Raw genomic sequence first — 26887 nt, forward strand, 5'->3', positions numbered from 1 at the left:
GTCCCAATCAGACATGGCAGTGGAATCACTAGCTGCAGAGATTATGAAGGGCATCGGGTCCCGGGCAGAACTGAGACCCACAGAACAGAGTTTCACACCTGGTATTTAATGTGTACACAGTCATGCTTTTAATTTATATGTTACTATGACATGAATAACATGTTGCAAGAGACTGTTGAACTCTTGTGATAGTGGTTGTAAAATATACTCTGTATTTCTAGAATGATTGTACCACTTAGAAACCTTAAAATCACTTTGTTCACATATTTCAAAAATAAAAATGTCCACAATTGGATAAATTTAAAGTCCATTTTATTGTTTAGCCAGGTCATCACCAAGTCTCCAACCAACAATTGCAGGCTACAATAATTAGGGGTTCTTTTCAAAACCTTTCTAAAGCTACCATAAAAAAAAATAGATCCAAGACGAGAAAAAAAAAAAAAAGGCAAAACTGGCCCCAACTCATTGCAAATCCTTTGGAACATTTGTGACTTCTTTAAAGCAAGAGAGTTGATATTTGGACTTCTCCAATTCTTGGTTTTATACAAAAGCTACACAATTTTACATTTGATAAGAATACAATTCAACTGATTAATTAGTGTTCTACACCATAAACTCGATAAAATCTTGATGGATCATTACCACTATATAACTCAACACTATGAGAGAGAAAGAGAGACAGTCGAAAGGAATACAAAGTTCTGCAAAATAAAAGACGAGTATCAAAGCAAGCTAGATAAGTACCATTACAGACTCAAATATCCTTTGAAAAATAAAAAGTAATAAAAAGTACAGGCAAGGTTAAGGTTGAAAATACCATCTTAGGATTTGCTTTTTGGGCTTTCTTCTGTCAATCACACCAAATTCTGACCGACCAAGACCAGAACAAAAGTTTTACTTCCATGTGTTCCCATAGGAAACTCAGCTTGTATTAGTGTGTCAGGCACTTTCAGAGAAACTAGCCCACTCTCTTGAGCCCGCTCAGCAACTCTACCAGCCAAAATCACAATGCAGGTTCATTCAGATCAGACGATACAGCTGCAGCAGAGAGAAAAGAGGGACAAACAGGTTAGAATCTGATTAAAGAGGAGAAACACGCACACATACAGGACTGTAATGAATTCATATGCAGCTCAAGATTAGTTCTGCTACTGGCGTGCTTTACTCCAGCCTTTCAAATCTCCTACACACAGTGCAGTCAGCACAAATCAAACAACCAACCATTCGCATCGACTGCATGTTTGGCCATCTTGGTGCCTCACCTAAAAAGTCATTGTATTTACAGATCAGTATCGAACCAGGCCAGCTGATTGCTGTCGCCTGGCGGGAGGCCATCGATCAGGTCTTGGGCGTGGCTGAGGTCAGGCAGGCCGTCTACAGGGTAATCTGGGCCGGGGTGGTGCCCGCCCATCTCATGCTCCATCATGGGATCCATGCCCATGGCATCCTGCCCGTAACCTCCGGAGTGGAAGGAGCGGTAGCTTGGGTCTGGAGGATGAGGGGAGTGGATGGGAAGTGGAGGGAGCACACACACACACAAACACACACGTACGTTAGAAGAAGCATATTAAATGGGCAGCTCACAATAGCACAACCTCAGACCCACAAGACCAGAGAGAGAACACCAGGCATGTGACCGAACTCAGCTGAAACCTGACATTCTCTAGGAATATGGTGCTCTGTTAGAGCTTTTTTTTTTTTGGATGGATTACTCATCTAAAATAAAATTAACCTGGAATGGTAAAATTGAAGTAATACCTCTTTGTTGAGGAAAAAAATATATAATAATAATAATTATATATATATATATACATATGCAAGATTACAGCAAAATGTACTGCATAAATGCAAATTTAGTTCAAATTAGTAATAATTATTTCATCATTATTTATTCCTTTAGTCTGAGCGTTAAGCACCTTTTACTGACCATTTGTTGAAATCAGGGCTGGGGGGAAATCTTTAAGATAAATCCCAAAAATGAAAATTCAGTCAGACTCATGCTGTTCCAAACTGACCGACTTTCTTCCATAAACAACAAAAAATGCTAAGCAGAACTACATGAATCAGTGAAGTCACTATTTACTTTCTTTGCACAGAAAAGCTAACTGGATGCTGTCATTATGCCTAACATCTCATTTCTTGAGAAAGTCTCAGAGTTTTGGAACAACACGAGGGGTGTATGAACAAACATTTTCTGTTTTTTTATGTTTGGTCCACTAATCGTTTAAGAGTTCCAGGACTTATTTAGTGCCCTGTCTTCATGGAGCATGCCAGGTGTGTTCGTCTCTAGGTTGGTGGGTGAAGGCTGATGAAGCAGTGGATTAGTGAGTATTCACACCCAGATGCTGAGAGCTGATCTCATTTCTGAGAATGAACTTACCGTCCTGTCGGTAGCCCAGAGGCTCTCCCTGCACACCGATGTCCAGCCCTAGATCTCCAGTCTGCAAAGACATGTAAGAAGAGTTGCATAAGAGAAACTCACTTCAGCCTCAAATTCAGTGTATATCAGGACTGAATCAGTTATACTAATGCTTTCAAAGTGCTCGAGGCTCATAAAAACAATAATACTTTGTTTGAATCACCTGCCCAGTAAATTCACAAATATAACACCCACATCTGCTATAACCGATTCTGTAATGCGCTGGGAATTTATAGGCTTAATCTACAACAGGGCTCTGTGCCAGCGTTGATTGCAGGATTTAGCAGAGATGAGCCCCCTTACCTCGTTCCAGGTCATGGGCTCAGTTCTGAACAGAGAGCTGGTGAGCTCCACAGACAGTCGTTTCTTGTAGTCCTGGGGCTTATCCTCAGACATGCGGAACAGAACTGCAGCAGCGTACGTGGCTGTGGGCGAGAGATAGCAATGTTAGTGTGACCGAGAAAACATTCAAGCCAGCCCTGCTCACCCCAGCCACTGCCTCCAGTGGAAATCGGTGCATAGCTGGGAAAAAAAAATCTACATAGTGTTTTGTATTAATGCTTGCTTCTCTGTGTTTATTCGGTGGAAGTTTAACTTGTTTCTTAAAACTCTGTTGAGACATCGGTAGGCAGTGAGACTGTGTTGCCATTATATTTAACTGATGTCTTTCTGCATTATTGTGTGCCGGTCATGCTTGCACATGTCTTGCTTATTAAAACACTCACCAACACCCTCGTTTCTAGAGTGGAGGAGCTCTGTGAGGGGAGCGGTGGCTCCTTCTGCCTCAATGGCCTCAGCTGCCTCCTTATCCTGAGCCAGCTCACACAGTACACCTGCAGCTACACGCTGGATGTTCTCGATGGGAGAATACAGCAACTGTAGAGAAAGACAGAGAGAGACACGTCAGACAGACTGACAATGGGTCTAAGTTCAGCAGATGTAAATATACCATCAACTTAATGAAAGGAAACAAGGGTCATCCACACTTTAATTTACTCAATTCCCTAAAATAGATAATGTAACCAAGTAACAGATAAAACTTCAGAATGATAGACAGAATGAACAAGAAAGTGAACAATCTAAAGTTAAAAAGAATACAACAGCAAAAAAATAAACAATGAAAAGAAGAGCGACAAAAATCAGACAAACAATAGAAATACAAACAAAAGAACAAACAAGCTAATAAGTGAAAGATAAATAGATAGAATGATAGAATGAATAAAAGTCCGAATGAAGGATAGATAACTGGAACGATAGAACAAAGAATGGTCAATAGAGAAATAGAATAACAGAATTAAAACAAGCGATAGATGATAGATGACAGAGAGGAGACAGAACGACAGAACAATATATAGGACAGAAGGAATGATGGGTAGAATAGAACAAACCAAGCTAACAAATGGACAGACAGAATGAACAGTATACAGAACAAAAAAACAATAGATAGAAGCAAGTGAATGAAAGTTCAATAGACAGAACAAGCAAACAAATGAAAGATCAACATGAAAGAACATGATAGAACTAATGTTAGATCACGTGATAGAATGATAGAACAAATTAATGGAATGAATCAACCGAATGAAAAAGATCAATAGCCAGATAAATCGACAAGGCGAAAGATAAATAAACAGACAGTCTGATGGACAAACAGGAAGAATGACTGACCTGAACAAACAGTGGAATAGTGTTGAGTCCTCTAATGACGATTCTGTTGTGAATGTCTCTGGCTAGAATGTGCAGAGCACCAGTGCAGCCCTCCACGATCTCCTCCATACGCACACCCTCCTGAACACAACACGCATGAAAATCTTATTCACATCCATTCTGCAAGAAAATCACTGGATACTCTTGCTAATATATAAACGGATTACAGCATAAAAGCCAGCCGATCATGTGACCATTACTCACCACAAACTGCTGCTGTGTTCCACCCATGGAGGTGCGTCTCTGAGTGTCCTGATGGGCCCTGACCAGAAGCTGCACCAGGCGGGGAATGGCACCCTGCTCTCTGAGCGGGGCGTGGTTGGCAGGGCACAGTGCCAGGTTACGGATAAGCCCAACTGTGGCCTGGGAGAGGATAGAGTGATTTGTTTTAATGAAAACAATTTTTTTTATCCTTTTCTTGATGCACAATGAAAGCCACTAAAAGACATGAAAGATTATCTGATATCACTTGCATACCTTAATGAGAGGCCAATGTGAGGGAGGGTGGAGCAATTTGACCACCACCGGCAGCCCATAGTGCAGCCGCACTGCATTCTGGGCCATCTCTGCATCCTGATGCCTGGATGTGAGGTGACGGAGAGCACAGATAGCAGGCTCCGTGATGTCCTCTCTGTCTCCAGCACGAAGAACAGTGCGCACAAGGGCCTCGATGCCACCCACTTGGCACACCATCATCTTGTTCTTGTAATTGTTGCAGGTGAGGTTGGACAGGATTCCAGCAGCACACGTCACCACGTTGATGTCGTCTGAACCGAGCAACTGGACCAGGGTGCCCAAGAGCCCCTCCATTCCCTCCTGTAGAAGAGAAGGATCCAGAGTTGAGACGCTACTTTATTCAACCCAGAATTTACATCAAGGACAAAGCCGATCCAGAATTTTTTTTTAGTCCCGCACACGACCAGCCACAGCAATTCGTAACATTTTACTACACGTTACATGAGGTTGTAAGCCTACCATGAGTGGGTAAGCGGTTAAATACACAAAATCATTCCAGAAATGCTTTGATAATTCAAGAATTCTGATGCCACAACAACAGCTGGGTGAAATGTACATATAGCGCAGGCATTACAACCAAATGTAGCACCCGTTCATGCTCCATTGACAAATTTTTTTTTTTTTTTTTTTCTTCACAATTTGATGTCCTGTGTGGGGTCAGAGCTGGCTACAGCCCCTTATCCCCGACACAGACAAAGGCAGGAATGACTGTTACCTGCACATCTACTTCTGCTAAAGACGTCTTCTCCATGGAAACAATGGGGAGACAGAAAGAGAGGGCTCATGTAGGAAGAACAGAAGATAGCGTAAAAGAGCTGAAGGAAAGAGACAAACGGATCAGTACCTGTTTGGTGGCAGCATCTGAGAGATTCCTCAAAGTCCACAAGCAGTTCTGTACCAGTCGCTGACTGGGGTCTGTGAGGTGAAGGCCAAGTGCTTGCATGCCACCTGAAAACAAGACAAAGCTTACATGTTCAAACCATCCTAACTCAGCTCCTACCTTCCACTACATTATACTTGAGTAAACCAAAGACAAATGGACTCACCAGCCTCAACGATGGCAGGTTTGTTACTGGAGCAAACAGACAGCACTTTGAGCACTCGACTGGTGGTCCACAACAGTTTCTCATATGTGTACGTCCTCATGATGTTGACCAGAGCCTGTGGGCCTCCACTGGCCAGAATGATAAGCTGAAAAGCAAATTATATTTTTTATCATCATACATACTTTAAATTATAAATTTACCCAAGTTAACATTTTACCATCCATGCTGCACTGCTCAAACCAGTGTAACTTTGTTAATAAATTACCAAGGACACTGTGTAAATGAAGTGATATACAAAGTACTACAGTAATATTGTTGGGCTACATAATACACTATTAAGCTAATATTACAGCTTAGTGCAAGTGTCGAAATCGGAATGACTGTGATTTAAATATGAGCTGCATGTTTCAGAGTGAAGTGTGGCACATATACAATCAAGCTCATGATCTAGTGCTTTCAGTGTCTAGGAGCGGCTCAGTTCAGAGTAAATGTTGCTGCTCCACACAAACTCTATCTCTGCATCTGCTCTGAGTTTGGGTAGCTTGTAACGTGTATGCGCTAACAATCTTCTCAAACTTGAACTGAAAAGCACTTATAAACCAGCTGTTGTCAACAAAAGAGGAGCTTTGAGTTTTGTTTTTCTCCACCAGAACAAAAGCTGGATTGTTTAACATTTAAATTCAGAAATATTTTAATATTTTTACTATTATTACTAATAAGTATTGTTATAAATGGTAGTTACTATTATTGCCAAATTGTGCAGTTCTTCAAAGAAGCACAGCAAACCTGTAACTCTTTTAAAAAAAAAAAAAATTTTAAATATACATTTTTATCTGAATAAATAGCCCTACAATAGTCATTCATCCAGTGATTCAAACATTCAAGGTGCAAATTAAAATTTAGCAGTTATTTTGTTGCACTGCTAGATATGTGACAAGATTTTTGAAAAATAAAACAATTTGTAAACAAATGTTATTTTGGCCAAGAACCCTGCTGTGATGTGCCTATTTTTGAGAAGTTTTTGCTTCTTACTTTGCTCTCCTGATTGCCGTATGCCAGAATCTGAAGGCAGTCTGTCGTGATGGCGAGGAATTTGACGTTTGTTTTGTTTAACAAGGCTACCATTTTCTGCAGGCCTCCGGCCAAACGGACAGCCATCTTGGCTCCTTCCTGGTGCAGTAGGAGGTTGTGTAGAGTCGTAATGGCATAAAACAGTACGGAGTCCACTGGGGAACTGAAGAGACCACAGCAATATTAATTAGAGCCAAACTAAGGGCTCTGGCGTGGGATTCAAGCTTAAGCACACAGAGCAGGTCAAAGTATGACTCAGCCTGTTAGTCCTTGAATTCCAACACAACACAACTTCCCTGATTCAAAAGATTCACAGGATATATATCCGCATGATGGTCGATATTTGTCTGTTTAAAAATAGATAGCATGAAGGTGAACCAACCCAAGCATTTTGACGAGTGCAGGGATGCCTCCCGATTTGAAGATGGAGAGCAGGCCTTCTCTGTGGTGGGAAAGATTGTGCAGGGTGCCAGAGGTGCAGCGGGCCGTTTCTACATCACTAGTGTTCTGCATCGTCCTCACAATGGCTGACACCATCTGTGGGGATCGCATGATGGCGTGACGAGAGGCCTCCTTCTTTGAGAGCTGGTGCACCATCACAGCTGCCTTATTTACCACCACCTGATGGAAAAAGTAGAAATCGAGCCATAAGTGCACTCTTGACAGTGTCACAGCACTGGCTGTTCATGACAATCCATCCGTTCTAACCTGATCCTCATCGTTCAGTAGTTTGGTGAGTTCTGGAATGGCGCGGGTGGCCAGCTCTGCATCATCCTGGTAGTTAATGAGGTTGACCACGGCGTGTTTGAGCATCTGTGAGGGCTCGGCCAGGCGCTGGACGTTGGTGGGGTGGGCAGAGTCGAACTGTGTGGAAGGTATCTGCATGCCCTCATCAAGAGTCTCAGGAAACATGGCCGCCCGGACTCTCTGGGCTCTGGTCATGGCATATTGACCATCAATGTCTACAGAGAAACCACAGTACTATATCAAGCAACTGTCTTATGCACAATTAATCACAATGACTATAAAGGTCTGTTATGTCTATTAATATAATACAGTGATTGTTAATCCCACACAAAAGACAAACAAGCTAAAACAATAAGCAATTGTCTCAGCATTGGGTCTTACGTAAACCAATGTGAGTGCAGTTAACGGTTTAAATAAGTGAATTGCACCATTTTCTATTCCAGACTTTTTTGACCACATAAAGAACATGAAATCATTATTTTTCCATATTCTTTCTATGAATTTTTAAAACAGGAGAATAGATTCACCACACACCTGCTACCTGCTCCTGGTTGAAGGACTGGCTAAAGCCCTGCTCCCACTCATACAGCACCTGATTATCCACATCCTCATCCTCTGGGTTGCCCTTGCCGCTTAGGGATGGGGCGGTGGTTGTGGCCCCAGAGTGGATACCTGAGTCCAGGTAAGACTGTTGCTGCCAATGGCTTACTGCAGCCTTGCGATCTGGCTCCATGGCCATGTCGAGCTCCATCAAGTCAGCTGAACATGAAACATTATAAAAAGTGATAAATAGTATTTTTAAAAAAAAGTTAAATATTTTAGCTCTTCCAAAAACATGTAGAATAACTTACATTGGGTAGCCATGATTCTCTCACAGCCAAGCACAGCCTCCTAATCTAAAAAAAAAAAAAACGCACAGCAAAACGGTTAATTTTTGCATTTGTGGTACCAACTTTCTCCCTCTCATTCTCATATAGCACTCAAGTCCGTCTCTCACACACGAACACATTCCACAAAGTCTGCTGTGCAGCACATACAAGCCCCAGTGTTCGAACTGAATGCTTTGTCTCCTAACCTGAATGCAGCTGGGATGAAAGAGTCAAGCAGGATGTGCCACACTACACACAGCCACTCTTATTATCTGCAGATCCCTCATGTAGGGCCCCTACAAAATCAGTTTTATTTTTTCCTAAATTCAGTTTTTTTTTTTCCAAATTCAGTTTTTTCCCGACTCCTTTTTATTTTAATTTTATTAATCAAAAAGCATGTCTAATTAATTAAAATCATAAAACTTGTACATTTTCACATCAATTTAATAAAAGTTTAACAAAAATTACGTTTAGGGCACAATAAAAAAAATATATATAATAAAATAACCATATTTTTTATTGTTACCCAATTATGTTTTAGCATGTCTAGTTATTTAAATGCATAAAACAACTTAATTTATTCAATTCTTTATTAAAATAACCTTTTTTTTCCCCTTTAGAAATTCTGTGTTGTGTATTTACATTTTTTTGGCTATCAAATGAAGGCATAATTGATTAATTTGATTTATCTTAATTATTGAAAATTAAGCAAACTTTATTTTTTGGCAAACAAAGGGGATTTACTATTAAAATGAAAACCTGGAAGAAATGTTGTGTGATTATTCCTTAAAAAAATAATGTTTGCTTAATTTTAGTGGTAGTAGTAGGCTATGTACATTCTACTTAAAATTAGTAGTAGGCACAATGTCTTCAAATCAAACCGGACTATTTTGACGGGTTGCTGTGAATACCTTTACAGTTCTGTGTATGTGATATGATGCTAGAGTGGGCAATATGGAAAAAAAAAATCATTTTTTTTTTTTTTGAGATATAATGACAATTTTATCACGGTTCTTTAACATGTTGGTTTAACTATTTTGCAAGTTGTCTGAGCATTACAGCCAAACTAATTTCCCTATTATAAAGACAAAGTCTTTCAAGGTAACAAAAAAAAAAAGAATGGCAGATATTTAGGCCAAAGGGGGTGAAGATAAAAATCTTTTATCTAATATAATCTAATATTTTTAATAACAAAGAAAATAAAAGAATGACAAAGATACATTTTACAACTACACATAATGTACAAATAAAACAAGCAGTGATTTATTTTCAGGTACAATAGGTGTATTTAGCAGGAGCATTCAAGAAATTAAATGAACAAATATAAAAATAAAACGCTATATAAACTGATTCCTAAAGCAACTGTATCAAATTTCTTCAGTCAAGAGCAGTGAGTGATTTTTCTGTGTTTTGTAGTTTTATTAACCTTAAAGGAATAGTTCACCCAAAAATAAAAATTCTGTCAGCTCTGTCAATTCTGTCATAGTGTTTTATTTTTATACCAACATTTGCTCACTCAAAAGTTGTTTTAAACCTGAATGAGTTTCTTTCTTCTGCTAAACATATATGCTATTCTGAGGAACGTGGAAAACCAAACAGCTGCTGGTCCACAGTGACTTCCATATTATTTTTTGTTACTATCAAATTAAATGTGGCCCAGCAACTGTTGGGTTACCCACATTCTTCAAAATATCATCTTCTGTTTTCAGCACAAGAAATAAATTAATACAGGTTTGGGACAACGTGACAGAGTAAATAATGACCAATGAAATTTTAGGGTGAACTATCCCTAATGACACTCGACTGCATGTTTTGCAATAGGCCTACTGTCCCTTTAAGACCTGCATGCATCTAATATACAGGCACGCATACGTTTTTCTTTCAACTGTTTACTTTCATTTTAGTCATTAACATCTGTGTCTACATGTAAACCTTGTGTGTTTTGACCGTATTAGCGAAAAAAAAAAACTTAGTTCAATAATCAGGCGTTTTTTGACACACTTTAGCACGAGTGCTTCAGGTGTATGCGGCACTCAGAAAAAGCACAGGTCAGACCAGCGTGTGAATGAAGCATTTAAAAGCACATGCAAATAATGAGAGAGTACCTCCTGTGAGAGTAACTCTACCACTGAGTTAACATTGACGTGAATGCATGTGGCGTTGTACAGTACATGACGGAGGCGGCAGAACTGCAGCTGACAGAATGTGCGCTGTAGCACGATACTACGATATTTCTTCAAAAGCAGATCGTGGAGACATTTTTATTATCCACGATCAAAAATCGTCTTATCGCACACCCCTATATGACCCTAATTTTACTCAAATCAAATGGTTAAAAGCTCATGAAGTGACTCTCAGAGCAGTTCTGGAGATGTTGTTCATGCGTTTACGTCCTCATCTAGTGAGACGGCAGATGCTGAAATCACAGCTAGCGTAACACTCGCTTCAGTATGTGTGTAGTAAATTAAACTTTTCCACATCGCAGAAATCATAGGGCCTTACTCATGATACTTTTTGTTTGTTTTAGGCGTCACTCCATCTATCCTTCAAGTGTGTTTATCAGCCACTAAAGCCACATTAGTAAAAATTTGATAAAAAGTTGCATTGAATTATAAAAAACATGTAAATGACATCAAGGTAACTATCTACACAGCTGAAATTTCGTTGATTTTGTGAGAATAACTTGTGACATTCCAGGTGAAAGTATCAGTTAGAACTTAGAATGCTCTCAAATGACTAAAATCTGTTTCAAAACATACATCAGCTTCTTCTATCAAAAAGTGTCCACAGCTGTAAAAAAAAAAAAAAAAAAACTATTCCATAAAGAAAGCCTGGGGGAGTTTTTTTTTCTGCATTTTATAAAGTCACTCCATCACAAGCATGACAAAGCTTTAACTATTAGTGTCATTCCAAACATCCAACCTCAATCTCCTCCTCCAAGCCATGAGGGTTCTTAACGCATTCTCTAGCAAAATAGGCACTAAAGGTTTATATGACCTTCAATAATGTGCTCAGCCAGAAACCCCACCATCACAACAGCGTCAAAATGCGCATGACTTTGTCGATTGCCCATCAACGTCAGCAGTTAACACCTACTGAAGCGATATTGAATTCAGTGTCTCAGTCGAGGGGGCCCCGGTCTCCTTTCCTTTTGTAAGGCCTCCTCCAAAATTACCATGACACATGCCCCAAGCCCACCTCCTTTATTCAGACGTACAACACCCCTCTCCAAGTCAGCAGGCAGAATACAACCCCTCTCAGAGAGGTCCAACATTCACATGTAGCCTTGAGACCAAAACTGGCTGCCCATGTCTCACTATTGTGTTGGTTAGCAAAACATACTGTTCTTCTGTCAAACAGCTCTTACAAAACACAAACATGTTGCAGCATGTGGAAAGGTCACTCGGTAGAACATTACGGCTAGCCTTTGTCAACATTTTGCTGTTCCTGTTCTGGAGCTGTTAGTCCATGTGGAACAGCACCACAGGAGGTTTAGCTTTATGACACAGCAAGGTCCTGGCAATTATTCAGAGAGAAATAACTTTTCCAGTTCACTGGTTCATTCAAGCATTCACTTTTGTCAGGATTTGGCTTTTGAAAGCAGCCTCTTCAAAGTTCAGGAGCTGAATTAGGTCCTGTAGACTGGAATACAGATGTGTGTGGTGTTGCACACTGTCTATTATGTTCAAACCTCAATTACACAGACATAATGGGGCTTGCCTCTCTAAAGACACCAAGTCAGTATAGCCTACTTTAGAGATATAATTATACAACAGACTGAATGGTACGGCAACAAAATAGTGATGCACCAAAATTATGGCAAAAGAAAAACATTTTCCGTTTCAGCAAATCCTTGAATATCAAGAATCAATAGTTTAGTCTAAGCTGTTTTCTGTTGATATGTGAACAAAACTTAACAGAGCATTATTTGTAGACCATCTACCATTCAATAAATCACAATAAGCTTTAAGTTTTATGTTTTGAAATGAAACAGTCTATGTTTTCAAATGGTCAGTTTTATCACAAAATTCACACAGTAAGTGTTGTTTGGCAGCACACCTGGACCGATCACCTCTTTACCACCATTTATTGCATGAAATATACATGAATGAATATCAGAAGGTATGTTGAAAGGATAAATAATTTTTTTTTTACTTAACCTGTTACTTATATATTCACTGTTTTAATAAATCTGTCAAAGCAAGTTAGATCCACAGTTTAATGTAATTCAACAAAAAAAAAAAAAAAAAACATTTAAGAAAAGTTTATACAAACTGTCTTATGTGCAACTTAAATGTTTGCATACAACTCAATTTTTAATTGTTGATTAAATACATTTGATTAGTTAATTGCTTATTGAATAATCAGCTAAATTAATTTTAGCTCCAAGTGTTTTAGCAAAAAAAAAACAATTAGTGCATCACTACAACAAAACACTTAAACTGCACCGCGGCTCAATAGTGAAGCCAAAAAGCAGGCTAGGGCTGTCAAAATGGCTGAAAAACTAAATTCAAATTTTGTGCTTAAATATGATCTAAATTCTAATTGTATTCAAATTTAAAATGCATGATTTCAGTCAGGGTAAAGAAAAGCTTTTGGCTTTTCTCCTGAGGCCACAAAAGGGTGCATCGAACATAAGATAACATGACTATCTATAGGGATGTAACGATTCACTCAACTCACGATTCAATTCGATTCACAATTCTTATTTTTATTTTAAACAAAATGATATTTAAAACTAATTATGAATTAAATGTCCTTTTATTGTTGCTTGGACAAAATGCTGTACATTTCTTTGTGAAATTATAATATAACTATAATAATATACTAATATAGCACTTGCATATTATTGCCCTTTTGTTGGTTTTGATTGCATCTAGTGTCCTCATTAAGTAGCATTGGAAAAAAAGCATCTGCTAAATGACAAAATTTAAATCGAATGTAAATGTAAATAACAAAACTAAATTGAAATTTTAAAACAAGCCCCAAATCAAATAACACAAATAAAATAAATCTCTTCATATAAACAAAATAAGACTTTGTGTGTGCTCTTTCCATTTAAAATTAGAGGCAACCACTGCATTTTAATCATAATCCAAACAAAGATGCTGCATGCAACATGAGCAGTTTTTAAGTTAAATTAGATTGTATAATTTAGAAATTTAAGCAAAAACAATGGTTTGACTTCAATTTTGTGAAACTATACATAATCTGCATGAAACCACAGACGAGCTGAATGAGATGCAGATTCAATCTCTGCCAGCAGTTGGCGCTTAAAGTGTTTCCTTGGTTTCTGCTGTAAACGAAGCAGCGCTGCACTTATGAACTTTAATATGCATTATACAGAGGCAAGATGAAAAGAAAAAAATACCATCTAAACTTTTCTAAAGACAGTAAGTTCCCCTCAGACATGCATTCATAAAAACTCCTACACCTAAATGAATCGCGAGTTGTTTGGCATCTCAAACAATTTGAATAGTCACATATTTGAATCAATTTTCATGGGATGGGGAATTAAAAAAAAAAAATTGCTATTAAGTCTCGAGATATGTTTTTTCAAAGTTGAACTTCAATTAATTTTATATTGCTTTCTAAACATGCGGTTCTCTTGTGCGAGACTCAAGTGCAATGGTAGATGTCCCTCTTGAAAATGCGTGAAATATTAGTTCTGTGTGAATGGTTTGGTTTCAGTTTTAACAGAAACAAGACCTTCTCCACATTGATGTTCTCTTTCCCCACAATATTTGTAATTAACAACGCAGTAGTGCCGCATCTAGAAGCTTCAACTGGATAGGCTATCAAAAACATTAAAATGCAATGACACTTGCAGTATATCGTCATCGCATCTCGTGATCCACAATGCAAATGCAATGTTTTATTATTTGAACAATGTTTTTGCATTTGAATTTGGTTTTTTTTTTAAATTCAATTTTTGACAGCCCTAAAGCAGGCCATGTTGTTTTTACAAATGGAAATCTCACCTGGACCAAAACAGGTGCCAAAACAAACCCCCAGCCCAGGAGGAGAACAGAAATGACACACTTTCTATATTTCAGATTATTTGACGTTGCAAGAATTTAAATTAGTCAATTGGCACTTTTCCACTGCATGGTACGACTCTGCTCGGTTTGCGTTTCCACTGCAGTTTAGTATCGCTTTAGAGTGGGCGGGATTATTCACGTCATTATAGTTGTGCCGCCTCTACTGCAGCAACTCCCGAAAAACTTTTTCATTCCGTTTCACCCCATCAAGCGCTCGCTGGATCTGCTCCTCTGCTATCAACGAGAGGAACGTCTGTACTTCCTCAACAGACAACGAAACAGCCACTTTTTGGTTGTTAAAAAAAGGTGTGCTCTTTCAAAACAGTTGCGTCCGATCCTTTGCTGGCTGTGCTGATTGACAGTAACGCAGGTAGTGAAGATTCTCTCTAGCCAATCCATGATCAGCAGAGTTTACACGTCACATTTTGGTAACGGTACGGTTCACTTGGAACCTCAACCGAGGGGGTACTAAAAAAAAAGTACCAGGTACTGTACCCAGTGGAAAACCCCCCAAAAATTAACCATACTGAGCCGTACCATGCAGTGGAAAGTGCCAAAAATGACACAGTCAGCTCTTATGTTATATATATATTTGCCAATAACGAGAACAGTTCCTCTAGGAGGCAGCTGTCAGTATTGTGAATGCAGAGCATGGAAAGTGTGTTTGATAAGGGGATGTGCAAAACAGTGCTGCTGTGGCACTCTAACTGGGGCTGCCAAGAGTTTGACAGCAGTCAACCAGTCGCTCGGTCTACGGTTCACAACATCTGGAGTCATTTGGAGAAATAAACCCAGCAGCATACAGGCCTTAACCCCCCTGCAGTATTACTGCTCTCTCTTGCACACAATATGAAGTGCCAACTGAGCCTCACCCTCGAAGAAATCCCACACACAAGCTACATTCAAACAGTCCTCTCGTCACAGTCAGTCAAGATGATACATGGAAATAAGTCCTAACAAACTACAGGTTAGTCTGGGTCATTGATGAGGTCATGCTGGATGTATTTAGACAATCTGTTTTCCCTTCCAGAGCTCAAACGCTGGGTTATACAATCATCTGAATGGACAGTGTGAATACAATCATGAAGAGAAAACCTGCTGGGTGAGCTCTTCTAAATTTTACTCTAGCTGAACTCCACTAGTTTCATTATTTCACAGTCATACTGGCATGGGCATGAAAAAACCCAACCCTAATAACCACATGCATGTGTTTTTCACTGCCTGGCCTACTTGCACATCTGAAATCAATCTCCGTGTTTTGGTAGGAATTTTGTTTAGGTGGAATATGGGTGGAGTTGGCCACACATAAAAAGGGGGGAGGGGTGGAGAAAGATGCACAGTACGCATAGAGGTCTAACAGAGAGGTTACTAACAATGAGCACCAAATAAGCACTCATTACTCGAAGCCTGAATTTGACTTGGAACCTGGCATACAAATCTGTTACAGATACGTAGAATTTCAGACTCAGCGTTCTTAGGAAAAGCTAACGTCTGCATCACAAAACAACAGCCTGGACTAAACCCACCATTCTTCTGTCATTAGTCACTTCAGCCCTTCTAGCTGGAGCTCTATTAGATAGGGCTGTGACGGTGGCAGATTTTTATCACCGCGGTGGTAATGGACCAACTACCGCCAGTGGTGCAGTGTTGATACATATATATATATATATATATATATATATATATAAAATCTCTGTTTTTTAAAATTCAAATTTTGTGTCTTGTTGTGGGATTTTGGTTATTTGGATGAATACTATTTATGCAGTATATTTATATATGAAAGATATAATTTTAAACAAGAAAGTAGCCTAAAGAAAGTTAAATGCACCCTGTCTACAGAATGCGTGACAGGACAAAATACTATACAACTCACTATAATCAATCAGTGATGCTACACTGGATGCGGCAAGACATGACAAATCCCCGACAGTAAACTGCCTTGTCTTATTTATGAGGCACTGACACAGAGTTTAAATGTCCTGTGTAGACACTAAACAAACCTGTTGCGACGCGGTGTCGTGTCAGGTGTATACATGATTCACTGAAAAAAGCCTCATCCATTTGGGAAGGTGCACGCGCAGTCAGCGGAGGCTCGTGAAGCAGAACCAGGCGAAAGTATAAATCCCGCTTTAAGCGGGTGCATTAACTCCTCGTCTGCACGCACTCTCTTCGAAATGGCAATCGTGGAGAAAGCCTCGCCAAACCTGACCAGCCAGGTGTTTGCGATCATGGATCTGCAATGTATTATTAGGTTTCCCAACAAGGTCCATCACCCAACACAAAATCAATTTGCTGAAAGAAACTATTTTCCTATGCTCAAACCTGCCAATCTAAAGGAAACGCTGTGTATGGCATTTGAAAATTACCATAGACTTAAAGTCTAAATAGAACAATTTGCAACTATTACTGTTATTACACTTGTATACAAAACAAGTGTGCGTAGAGTGCGTAACGTCACGTGCACTACAGCCGTTGGCAGTAGACAACCTGACGCGGTTGTCATGGCGACAGTCACAGCCCTACTATTAGACTATATAAAACTTTGCATTAAAGTGCCCCTATTATGCCATTTTTAAAGTTCTTAATATTTTTTTGTGAGTCTCTTACAATAGGTTTACATGCATACAAGGTCTTTAATTTCTCAAAATATGCATTTAATAGACCCCTTAAAAGTTTGTAAACATTGCAACGTCTCCGGGTGGGCGGGGCTTAGCTGGAGGCAAAAAGAGGCGCGGACACAATGTTGACAAGCGTAAACTAGCACGTTTTAGGAGGGATTTATTAAACATGGATGCAGAAGAAGGTTCGGAACTGTCCGAATATGTACAGTCACTGACTCTGCGGGACCGTGACAAAAAAAAAATAATAAAAAAAGTGGGAGTTAGCATACATTTATCAATTAATTCAGTTGATCACTCAGTTCACTGACCAAACTGGCTATCTGACCAAAATATAATGATGAGTGGATAACATTACAGTAGCCTAACTCATTATTTATTTATTTTAGCTAAGCCTGGTGTAGTTCTTGTATCTTGTTCTCATTGGAAACATTTTAACCAGGTTTTGGATATTTCCTAGACAACATATGAATTACTTTCGGGTGGTTTGAGGGATATTTGGCAAGGCTTATTGTCTAATGTAACCTATCGCTGGGCTAACTATGATTAGCAATGTGGATTATTTTAAGAGACCATTCAAAGGATGGCACACACACATCTATCGCTGTATGTTTTTTTAACATTTAAGCTAGCTAGTGCGCTGAAGGTTGGCGACTTTTCACCTATAAAACAAACTTGCTGATTTGTACTAGATAAAACCAACACACCAGTACATATGCATATATTATTTTACCTAATATGAAGTGTGCACTGCAAACACGAGCATTATTTATGATCGTCTCTGTCTAGTCTGTACGCCGTATTGCATTCAACCACAATTGTCTATTTGATTTCTGTGAAGGAATGTCGGCTGGGATCCGGTGAAACTTTAGTTTTGAACCAAAAGTGCTGTTCCTTCAATTCTGGCAGCCAAAAAACACAACAAGACGACATTTTAAAGTCAAAACCTCAAACTTTCAGCGCGCCTGCTATGAGTTCTTCCTTATGTTTTGCCTCCAGCTAGAGCGGTGACGCCACAGTGACGTAGGCGATTAAGGGGTCTATATTACCTCATTTTCCAACTAATTACAAATAATTCGTTCAAAGCAAATCTAAGATTCAGCCTCTGTAAACCCCTCCTTTCCGTGAGCCTACTCTGATTGCTCAGATGACCCAGTCGGAAATGATACACCCAATGCAATAGTTCTGTATTTTGAAAGCTCAAAAGAAAATATGAACATCAATTATTAATCATATTTACAGGTTGTGATTCAGTGGAGCCAGCTGGTCTAAATAAACTGCACTGAGCCATTTTTCAAGAGTGTTGTGCGAATGCCGCATTGAACTGCCCAAGAAGCAGTCGTCAGTAAAAAAGGCCAGAACACAAAACCGATTTGGGTTGTACTGCTGTGGTACAGTGGAAAGAATTGATTTTAACCACTGATTCTTTACAGCCTCTTCATTCTGAAGTGAAAAAACAAATATACTTGCACAACATTTTCTCGACACATTTACTGCATGAACAAGCTACAGTGTTTGAGGGTGGGTCAACTTGTTCTCGGCTAGCCAACGTAGAGCATAGATGGGCATTATGCAAATGTGTTACCCTGTGACGTGTAGCCATAACGGAAGTGGGATTCAAATTACTGACGACTCGTTTCGGCTGTTCAGAGTCGATTCTTTCTTTTGGGTTACAATAACTTTATTGTGTAGTGTTGTCAACAGTACCGATGTCGGTACTGAAATTATAAAAAATGTGACGATGCCAGCATTCCCGCTAACATTTTGAACGCTGTTGAGCAGATTCTTATACAGCTCTGATTGGCCATTGTGTTCACGCGCACAACAGATATGTCTGTGATTGGCTACAATGATCATCGCTTCACGCATTTCACTGAGCACTTACACACATACACACTGGAGCATTTGAAAGCCGCATCTTTTAGCAAATCCCTGATATATCTGCTCATAGACGCAGGGATTAAAGTAAAAAAAAATATTTTGACTGAATTTTTCCTCAGCCAAACCCCAATACACAGCCATACCTATCACACACCCAATTTAAGAGCAGTTTTTTTCTTCTTGTAATTAGGAGTGCTTGTCCTCATAATAAAAAAAAATTAGGAGCACTTCTCAAATCAATAAAAAATGCTGATCAAAAATTTGACTCAAAGTGATTTACAGGGGCATTTTCTTTGTACCTTTGTAAATTAGGGCTGAATGATTTTGGAAAATAATCTAATTGTGATTTTATTTTTATTTTTTTTACCAATATTGAGATTGCGATTTAATATGCAATTACTTTTTTTAAAGCTCTTTATGTTCTGTATTATTCAAAGACAAGCTATAAATCATTGTATAGTATGACCAACACAATATTGGATAGATTATAGATAGATGATGCATAAATAGATTGGAATTAAATTTTTATTTAACAACTACAAATCACAGTATATTGACTGATTTGTTGTTTTTCTATATTTTTTTTTATGTTTTATTTTTTTCAACATAAAGCACTGACAAATAAGCCCGGTATTAATGTAAACATTAATATGAAATTCAGTAACAAATCACACAAACTAAACTAGATTGCAGAAATATAAAAACAAATCTGTTGCTTTACCACACTACTTTAGGTAGCTCAAAGTCACTGTAATAAACGTATATAAATGTGGACAGCACTTTTTAAACACTATCTGCTTAAGACCAGTGTTTCTCAAACTTTTTTGGTCGTGTGGCCCTTTAAACCTATAGGAAAAGCCCCATTCCACCTCAGACTATCACTAAACATTATGAAAACTTAATGCTTTTACAGGGCTTGAAATTAACTTTTTTACTTGGTAGCACTGGTGCTCCCAACTTCAAAAATTTAGGAGCACTAAAAAAATAAATAAATACATAAATAAATAAAATACATGCATACATACATACATACACAAACGTGTAAGCAGCATAAATGCTGCTCCACATGAAAGCACGTACCTGTAGAGATTTACCGCTGATTACAGAACCGGCTTTACTGACGAGATGCACAGTAATATCGTGCCAATATTTATCATGCATCCCTAAGAGAAACATACAAACTGTTCAGAGCAGGGGGGCGCGAGGACTGGAATTGAGAAACACTGCTCTACACTGCTCAGAACTCGCGTTTGAATCATCATTTGTAAACGTACTTACAGTCTGTGAGTCAGAAGCACTGGCATTGTAGTCTTCTCTCCCAGGATCAAGAAACAGTCCTCCATAAAATGTGCTGCATACTAAATATTTGGGTTGAACTGTTCTGGGACAATGTTGTAAATACAACTTAACCACTGATTTCTAGTTGTGTCCTATTTTGGAAGGCCAAACAAAGCATTTTCGTTTCACAACGAAACGGCATCTCCACAACATGACACCGGCGGAAACAGCAAGAAGCGGGGAAGCGTTGTCTTCTAAAAACTCGTGAATAGCCTATAGCCTATGTGTCCTGTGTCCCACAGCCCTACAAAGCGCATAATATGAAAATTATCTGGGGACTTAGTTACTACATTTCTATTGCTTTCCATGTTAAAGAACTTGATGTTGTTTTTATTTTAATGTACTTTTAAAGTTTAAATCACATAAAAAGCTTAATTCGTACATTAGGAATGAATGATGCATTTATATACCATCACTGTCACTAACAGCCGCTCACACGTGTTTTGCGCATGAGCCACACGCAGCGCAAAATTAAATATCTTTAATCGACTGCATCTCTTATCGATCATCGATTAATCACTGACATCCCTAATTGAGACATAACTGACCGAGTTTACCTGAATGATTGTCAAGATGGGTATTTTGTCAATTTTATGTGTATGTGTCTGTTCAAAGGATTTAGAAGGTGATTCAGTTCGGTATTCGTGCGTCTTCTGAAACGAATCAAGTTCCCTTTCGCCTTTTCTATCTGGAATTGTTTAAAATTTGTTTGCTTGTGTAAATACGAACGAATGATAAACTTATACTCTATTATGGTTACATTTTGCAATTAATCCGCGGCTCATATGCGTGCCGAACCGTGAGGCTTGGTCCGTACGGATCAACTACGATCCGTTTCACCACTACTTAATTATTAAAAGCTGTCACTCTTCTTATCATGATCTGTGGATGCACAAAAAATGAGCGCACGCGAGTGAGTTTAAGACTCAAAAGCACGTGCAAATGATACGTTCTTGCATCGTGTTACAAGCGCAGAACCTGAGGGAATGAGTAGAATTGTTATTAATAGCCGCAATCCCACGTTGAAATTCAAGTTCTGGTCTGTGTTCTCTGCTAATAACCCGACTGTGAATGAAGGTAGCGATGTCACTACGTTGTCACTGAGAAGGGGATGATATTTGGTGTGCCAGCAGAACGACAACAACAATGCTCTACGTTTCTTTTCCTCTCATTTTTTCCAATTGACAGAAATCTGTCGTAGCGATGGAAAATTTTAATCCCTGTAGATGGATCTGCAGATAGACACTGCTTTCCAACGCCCCCTTGTGTATCTGTATAAGTGCTCAGTGAAGAGCGTGAAGCGATGATCATTGTAGCCAATCACAGACATATCTGTTGAGCACGAGAACACAATGACCAATCAGAGCTGTTTGAGAATCCACACAATAGTACTCAAAATACTGATATCGCCACACTTTTAAAATTTCAGTACTTTGCACTTTCAGCTTTACAATTTTGCAGATCATCTGCATTCACATACAGCTACATTACACACTGCGTGAAAGGCAATATTCAAAATGGCATAACGGGCACTTTAACAAAAAAGTTAAATTAACACCAGAATGTTTCACCCAGCCTGATCATAAAACAGTATATACTTAAATTAGTATTGCACTTATGAAATTCACACGCACATGACTGCACCTGGGCTTTACATCAATATTTAAAGTATCCAACATACATCCATTCTCAAACCATGTGCCTATTCCACAGTCAACAATGGGCTCCCCTCCAAAGAAACCTGAGGAGGCTTTAGAAGACTGAGGCATTTGTTGGTTATCCTTGGCATTCTGACAGAATGTGAATTTAAATACCACCCAAATGGCTTGGGCTAAGTGCCTGTTGTGACCAGGGGCATGCAGCTTAGATAGTAATTTCAGCACCCGCGTTCAGTTTCAGAGATCTGCCTATTGTTTGCAGTATTTCAAAAGATCTTAGTTGCTAGCTCCCAGGAACATCCCATACTACACATCTGCTCCAAATGTGTCAATTGTGATGAGAGATGCTCAAAGAGCATGAGTCTGCGCACAGGTGCAGTACACACCGAATACAGCTTAGTTCAGTGTATTCTGACTTCATATAGCTCACCCAGATCCAAAAACATACTGAAGCCACTCTGTACAACCAAAATGACTACCTCAGTAGCTTCCATTTAGAGCAGGGATGGGCAACTTTGACAGTGACGAGGGCCAGCATTTTTTCTCCTTTATACTAAGGGGCCAGATTACTAATCCATATCCTCACAGCTTTAACACAGTCTTACTCAATTACCTTTTTACTGAAGGAAATTAAAGTATAATTTGTTTTTAAAGATTTTAAGTACAAAACTTGTGCAGTTATTCTAATTCAGAAGGAAAACTTTGATGTCAGTGGACAGATATATTACCCCAACTAGCCAATGTAAACATCTCAAGTGCATTGTCTGTAAATTTGCAACAAACAATTGTACAGAGGTCCTTTTTTTTATTAGTGGCCTACAGAACATTCTCAAAACAGCCTAAGAGGGCAGTTAAAAAGGGCTTATTCCAAAAAAAAAAAACAACAACAACATTTAATCCAAGTGATACCATAAAATAACCTGGTATCTGCAGAATTTTTTTAATCTAAGACCTTAAAAGACCTTTTTTAAGATCTGCACTTCACATTTCAGCCTTTAAACAATTTTTACTGGATGAGTCAGAAGTATCAATTATTAAATTAATTTAAACAATTATTCCCAATTAATTACATTAAATTAATATATCTTTGTGTCTTTAAGTGTTTAGATTTTTATAACGCATTAGCTTTGTCAATCCACTGGTTCACATTTAAAAATACGTAGTAAAAATAGCAGATGGGCTTATTGAAAAAGCTAATTGTTCTCTGCCAACAGGTTTCACTTTCGGAACTGCAGAAATATAGTGGTTTCCCTGGTAACCGCAGTACACAAACTGACGTGCAGCGTTCAAGTTTATTCAGTGAAATCGTAGCCTTTTGAAGTTTTATCGTCATATTAATCCATATAGCAATTCTTCTCTTTCCATCACCAAAGACCTCTCATAATTTAGACTTTTTGTACCATTTAATAGTATTCATGGCCTTAAATGTAAACAATTTAACTGAAGACGTTTTAAGGACCCACGGAAACCCTAATAAGAACATAGTTCAGTGCAAACACTTCTCTGGCATCCCCGTTGTTTGTGACCAGTGGTGTGATGGCGATTTAAATAAAATACAGATTTCCAAACATATGGGTATCCCCTTGAACTTGGTAAAAAGATAATCTGTTTACCATCTTGACTGGAAAATACTGTTTTCAAGGTCATTTTTTCATTTATTATGTTATTGAATGTTTACATTAGAGTGCGCGTCCTACTACGCTGAAATTAATACGGGGAGCGGCTGGAAACTAGTGACCTCTCCTGGTTGGAGATAGTATTAGCATCATAAACTGAAAGCAAACTTTACGCGACCTGCTTTTCAAATGTTTTAAAATTGATCATCCGAGTCTAATATGATCCAGCAGGTGTACTAAAAGACACTGCGGGCCGCCAGTTGCCCATCCCTGATTTAGAGAGTTTGGGCATGAAGACTCAAAAGTAAACAGTGCTTGTTAGACCACAGATAAATGAAAATGAAGTTTCATACACCAATTAGGAAAACAACAACAACAAATGTTTTCTAAAAGTTCTTGATAATGCACACAACTGTCAAACTGAATGTGTGGATATGTTTGACAACTATTACAAGCATTTTATTAACAAATTAATATATTTTGTAATTAAAACAGCAAGAATTTTTTTTTAGGTAAACTTCACATGAAAGTAAAATCCACTTACATAAAATTAAAAATGTAAATAAGTGCAAACTTTTTTTTTTATTCAATTTTAAATGTCCAGCATAACTGAATATTAAATTCTAAAAGGCCTCTGCCTTTAAATCAATGCATGAATTAACATTTTCTCTCCCAACTGAGTCTTATGCAAAGCATGCTGGGAACTAAAAATCCACCCATGCAGTTTCAGCTAATGTAAAATGATTCATGTAGTCGCACCACAAATGAATTAAACTTTAACTTTAAATAATTAATTGGTCTAATCGCACTGAAATTGATAAAATGTTAAGCAATTGTTGTTTTAGCTCATTTTAATTAAGTAAATTGAACAAGCAGCAGAAATATTTTTTTCCTAGTGTATACCTACTGATGTTCATATCTCAGAAACTACCAAACCACAACTATAATATTTTGTGTGTTTGTATTATATATATATATATATATCGGAATATAACTCTTAATATATATAGAGAGAGAGAGAGAGAGAGAGAGAGATATTATTATATATATATATATATATATATACACACACTATAGTAATTACTACAACCATGGATTGAATAAAGACTACAGAATGCCTAATGTCAATGAAAAAGTGAGGAAGACGTGCATACTGCTTTCAGTAAGACTCCATGGCAGAGATGGAGGAAAAGGCACGGTTTTGGGTTTCTTTTTAAGCCACGTGAATCATTAACAAATCTACTGCCAGTTGTGCTTACAGGGGCGGCTACAGTATCACATGCTGCGCTAAAAAAACAAACCCTTAACCAATTATGAACCCATACTTTTACAGAACGTAAGGCAGACTGCAGTAACGCCATTTGAGAATGTAATAATTTCACTCACTGAATATTGTAGTAAAGCTCAAGTCAGTGGGGGGTATTGTTAAGAAGAGCTAGGGGGTGATGTATGGGTAGGGTATGCGCCCGTCCGCAAAGCCCGTGTGCGCGCATCGAGCCCGAGCCGGTGATCCCCACCCCCCTCTGCACGAGCTCCAGCAGAGTCAGATTTCACTCAAGCTCCTCCTCGACTTCCTCTCAACGGCCAAACGCTTTAAATGCCTTTGTTTCTTTCTTAGGTGGACTTTAATATGGGTCATATTTAGAGTATTTATTAGCGCATGACCTTACTAATATCATAAGCATTTCATAAACAACTCAAGGTGATACAGATGGCCTCGCATCTGAACAGAAAATGTTATCCCAAACTTATTATCCTCAAGATTTTAGTCACGAAAAAAGCTTTAAAAAAACCTCTCTGGTTCAGTAATACGCAAACAGCGTAGAAGGTAAACTGAAAAAACAGCTAGTTTATATTAGCTAACCACAGACTAACTTTCAACCGCACAACCAACTAAACACGGGTTTGAGATTGCGGTCAGACTAAACCAACTTAAGTTGTTGAATATTACAGGGAGAATTCACAGAGGAGGTAATAATTAATGTAAAAAAGGAGTCTGAGATCCAGTTGAGTTAGGGGAGGATTTTACATGGTCTCCACAAAACACTTTTCAGCCCTAAAATGCTAACCAAGCTAGCAGCAAAGACACAAAATGTCTTAACTCGGAGCTTTAAATACACCTTGTCCGATTCATTAAAACGCTTATAATATTATATTCGGACAAATCCGCGTTCATATGAGTAAATGTAAATGGATTTGGTCGTGATTTTGCAGTAATATTTCCACTGGCTGCTTCGCCTCCTCTTTCCCCACAGCTGCAGAAAGACATTCCCTCATAACATCCCAAACGATAACGAACCACACATTTTGTCGGCGAAAACACTTACCTGTGTCAAACGCTGTATATTCCCTTTTCGCTTCTCAGTGCTTAAACTCGTATAACGGCGACAATCCGTTGAGAAAATCTGAGAGAACGACCCGCAGCGCGCGGCAGCTCCCGCTGAGAGTGAACGTGTGCGCGAGGACTCACACTCCGCGCTCGCGCAGCAGCAGCACACTGGGAAAGATGGCGTCACTCCATATGTGCGCGAGCCATTATAAAAACTCCTGCACACACCATATCCTGCCGCCTTCTGAAAAACTAGATCCCGAGCCACTGGATCTTTATAGTAATGGAACCAAAAGCGGTTTCTGTACCCAACAGTGACTTACAGATATAAAATTCGGTAGTGTTAAAGATTGCTGCGAGCTGAACGACCGAAATGAGAGATAATTTAGGGAGTATGTAGAAATAAGGATTCGTGCGTAGGAATACAACGAACTGCACGGCTGTGGTGCGGCAAGGGGGCGCACCTATTCATTAAGTTTTATGACTATCGCGATAGAGAGTGTGTATAGTATTGGTGAGAAGCAACGCCACAAGACAACCAGACTTAAATCATGAAGAAAATTGCAATTTCTTTGTGGAAATAAATGTTTGTAAACCTTCCTGTCAAACGGGAGCTCGGCGTTTAGGTTTTAGAGGCGGAGGAAGTTTTTCCAACCCTCTCTCCTGTGTAGAACAATGCAGCGCGGATCGGATAAACTGCTGAGACGTTTTACTTATGCATGCTAAATGACGATCTGTTTAATTGTAGACTGTATTTTCCTTAATTTAAAACTAGAAAAGCTCCGAGGACAATTTTTAGGTTGCAGCGGAGGTTCACGAAAGCAAATATTCGACGTATGACGTTTAAACCCCTGAAATGAGGATGCAAATTTAATTAATGGCCTTTTAACGTGCCTAATTTGCATGTCTCCAAAAACACAATTGGTGTTGGGACTGTGTGCCTCCATGGCGAAGCTGTCGTGTTCAGACTGGTTTTTACCTCAACTCTTGTTGAAAAAATAGAGAAAGGAGGGGCTGAAGAAACACAGCAATGC

At 38.8% G+C, this 26887-nt stretch overlaps 2 protein-coding genes across 4 annotated transcripts in view; one reads left to right on the top strand and one right to left on the bottom strand.

The window, feature by feature from the left end:
- ulk4 (unc-51 like kinase 4) overlaps window positions 1–1040 on the top strand; it is a 187157-nt gene extending 186117 nt beyond the window's left edge. For both annotated transcript variants that reach the window (XM_042771992.1, XM_042771993.1), the window contains exon 37: window positions 1–1040. The gene's annotated coding sequence lies outside the window, so the exon portion shown is untranslated.
- LOC109082426 (catenin beta-1) lies at window positions 296–26048 on the bottom strand. Of its 2 annotated transcripts, XM_042771997.1 has the most exons (17): window positions 25852–26048; window positions 8355–8399; window positions 8038–8262; window positions 7465–7718; window positions 7139–7377; window positions 6718–6919; window positions 5686–5830; window positions 5484–5587; window positions 5355–5381; window positions 4601–4939; window positions 4328–4486; window positions 4085–4204; window positions 3145–3295; window positions 2723–2844; window positions 2381–2441; window positions 1263–1488; window positions 296–1038 (listed from the first exon to the last, which is right to left on the bottom strand). In XM_042771997.1, the coding sequence occupies exons 2-16, from the start codon at window positions 8365–8367 to the stop codon at window positions 1280–1282; spliced, it is 2370 nt and encodes a 789-aa protein (XP_042627931.1). In that variant the 5' UTR covers window positions 8368–8399; window positions 25852–26048; the 3' UTR covers window positions 296–1038; window positions 1263–1279. The 2 variants fall into 2 exon arrangements, with proteins under 2 accessions (XP_042627931.1, XP_042627932.1); XM_042771998.1 differs by lacking the exon at window positions 5355–5381.
- Window positions 26049–26887: the final 839 nt, after the last annotated feature.

This window comes from Cyprinus carpio, chromosome A16, assembly GCF_018340385.1.
Source record: "Cyprinus carpio isolate SPL01 chromosome A16, ASM1834038v1, whole genome shotgun sequence".
In the NCBI taxonomy this organism is placed as follows: Eukaryota; Metazoa; Chordata; class Actinopteri; order Cypriniformes; family Cyprinidae; genus Cyprinus; species Cyprinus carpio.

Bases quoted from the DNA above. Each gene is read 5' to 3' on its own strand.
- LOC109082426 (XM_042771997.1), bottom strand. The intron at 5,382-5,483 runs GTACTGATCCGT...TCCATGGAGAAG, and splicing joins CAGATGCTGCCACCAAACAG to ACGTCTTTAGCAGAAGTAGA. The intron at 2,442-2,722 runs GTAAGGGGGCTC...ATGTCTTTGCAG, and splicing joins AGCCCATGACCTGGAACGAG to ACTGGAGATCTAGGGCTGGA.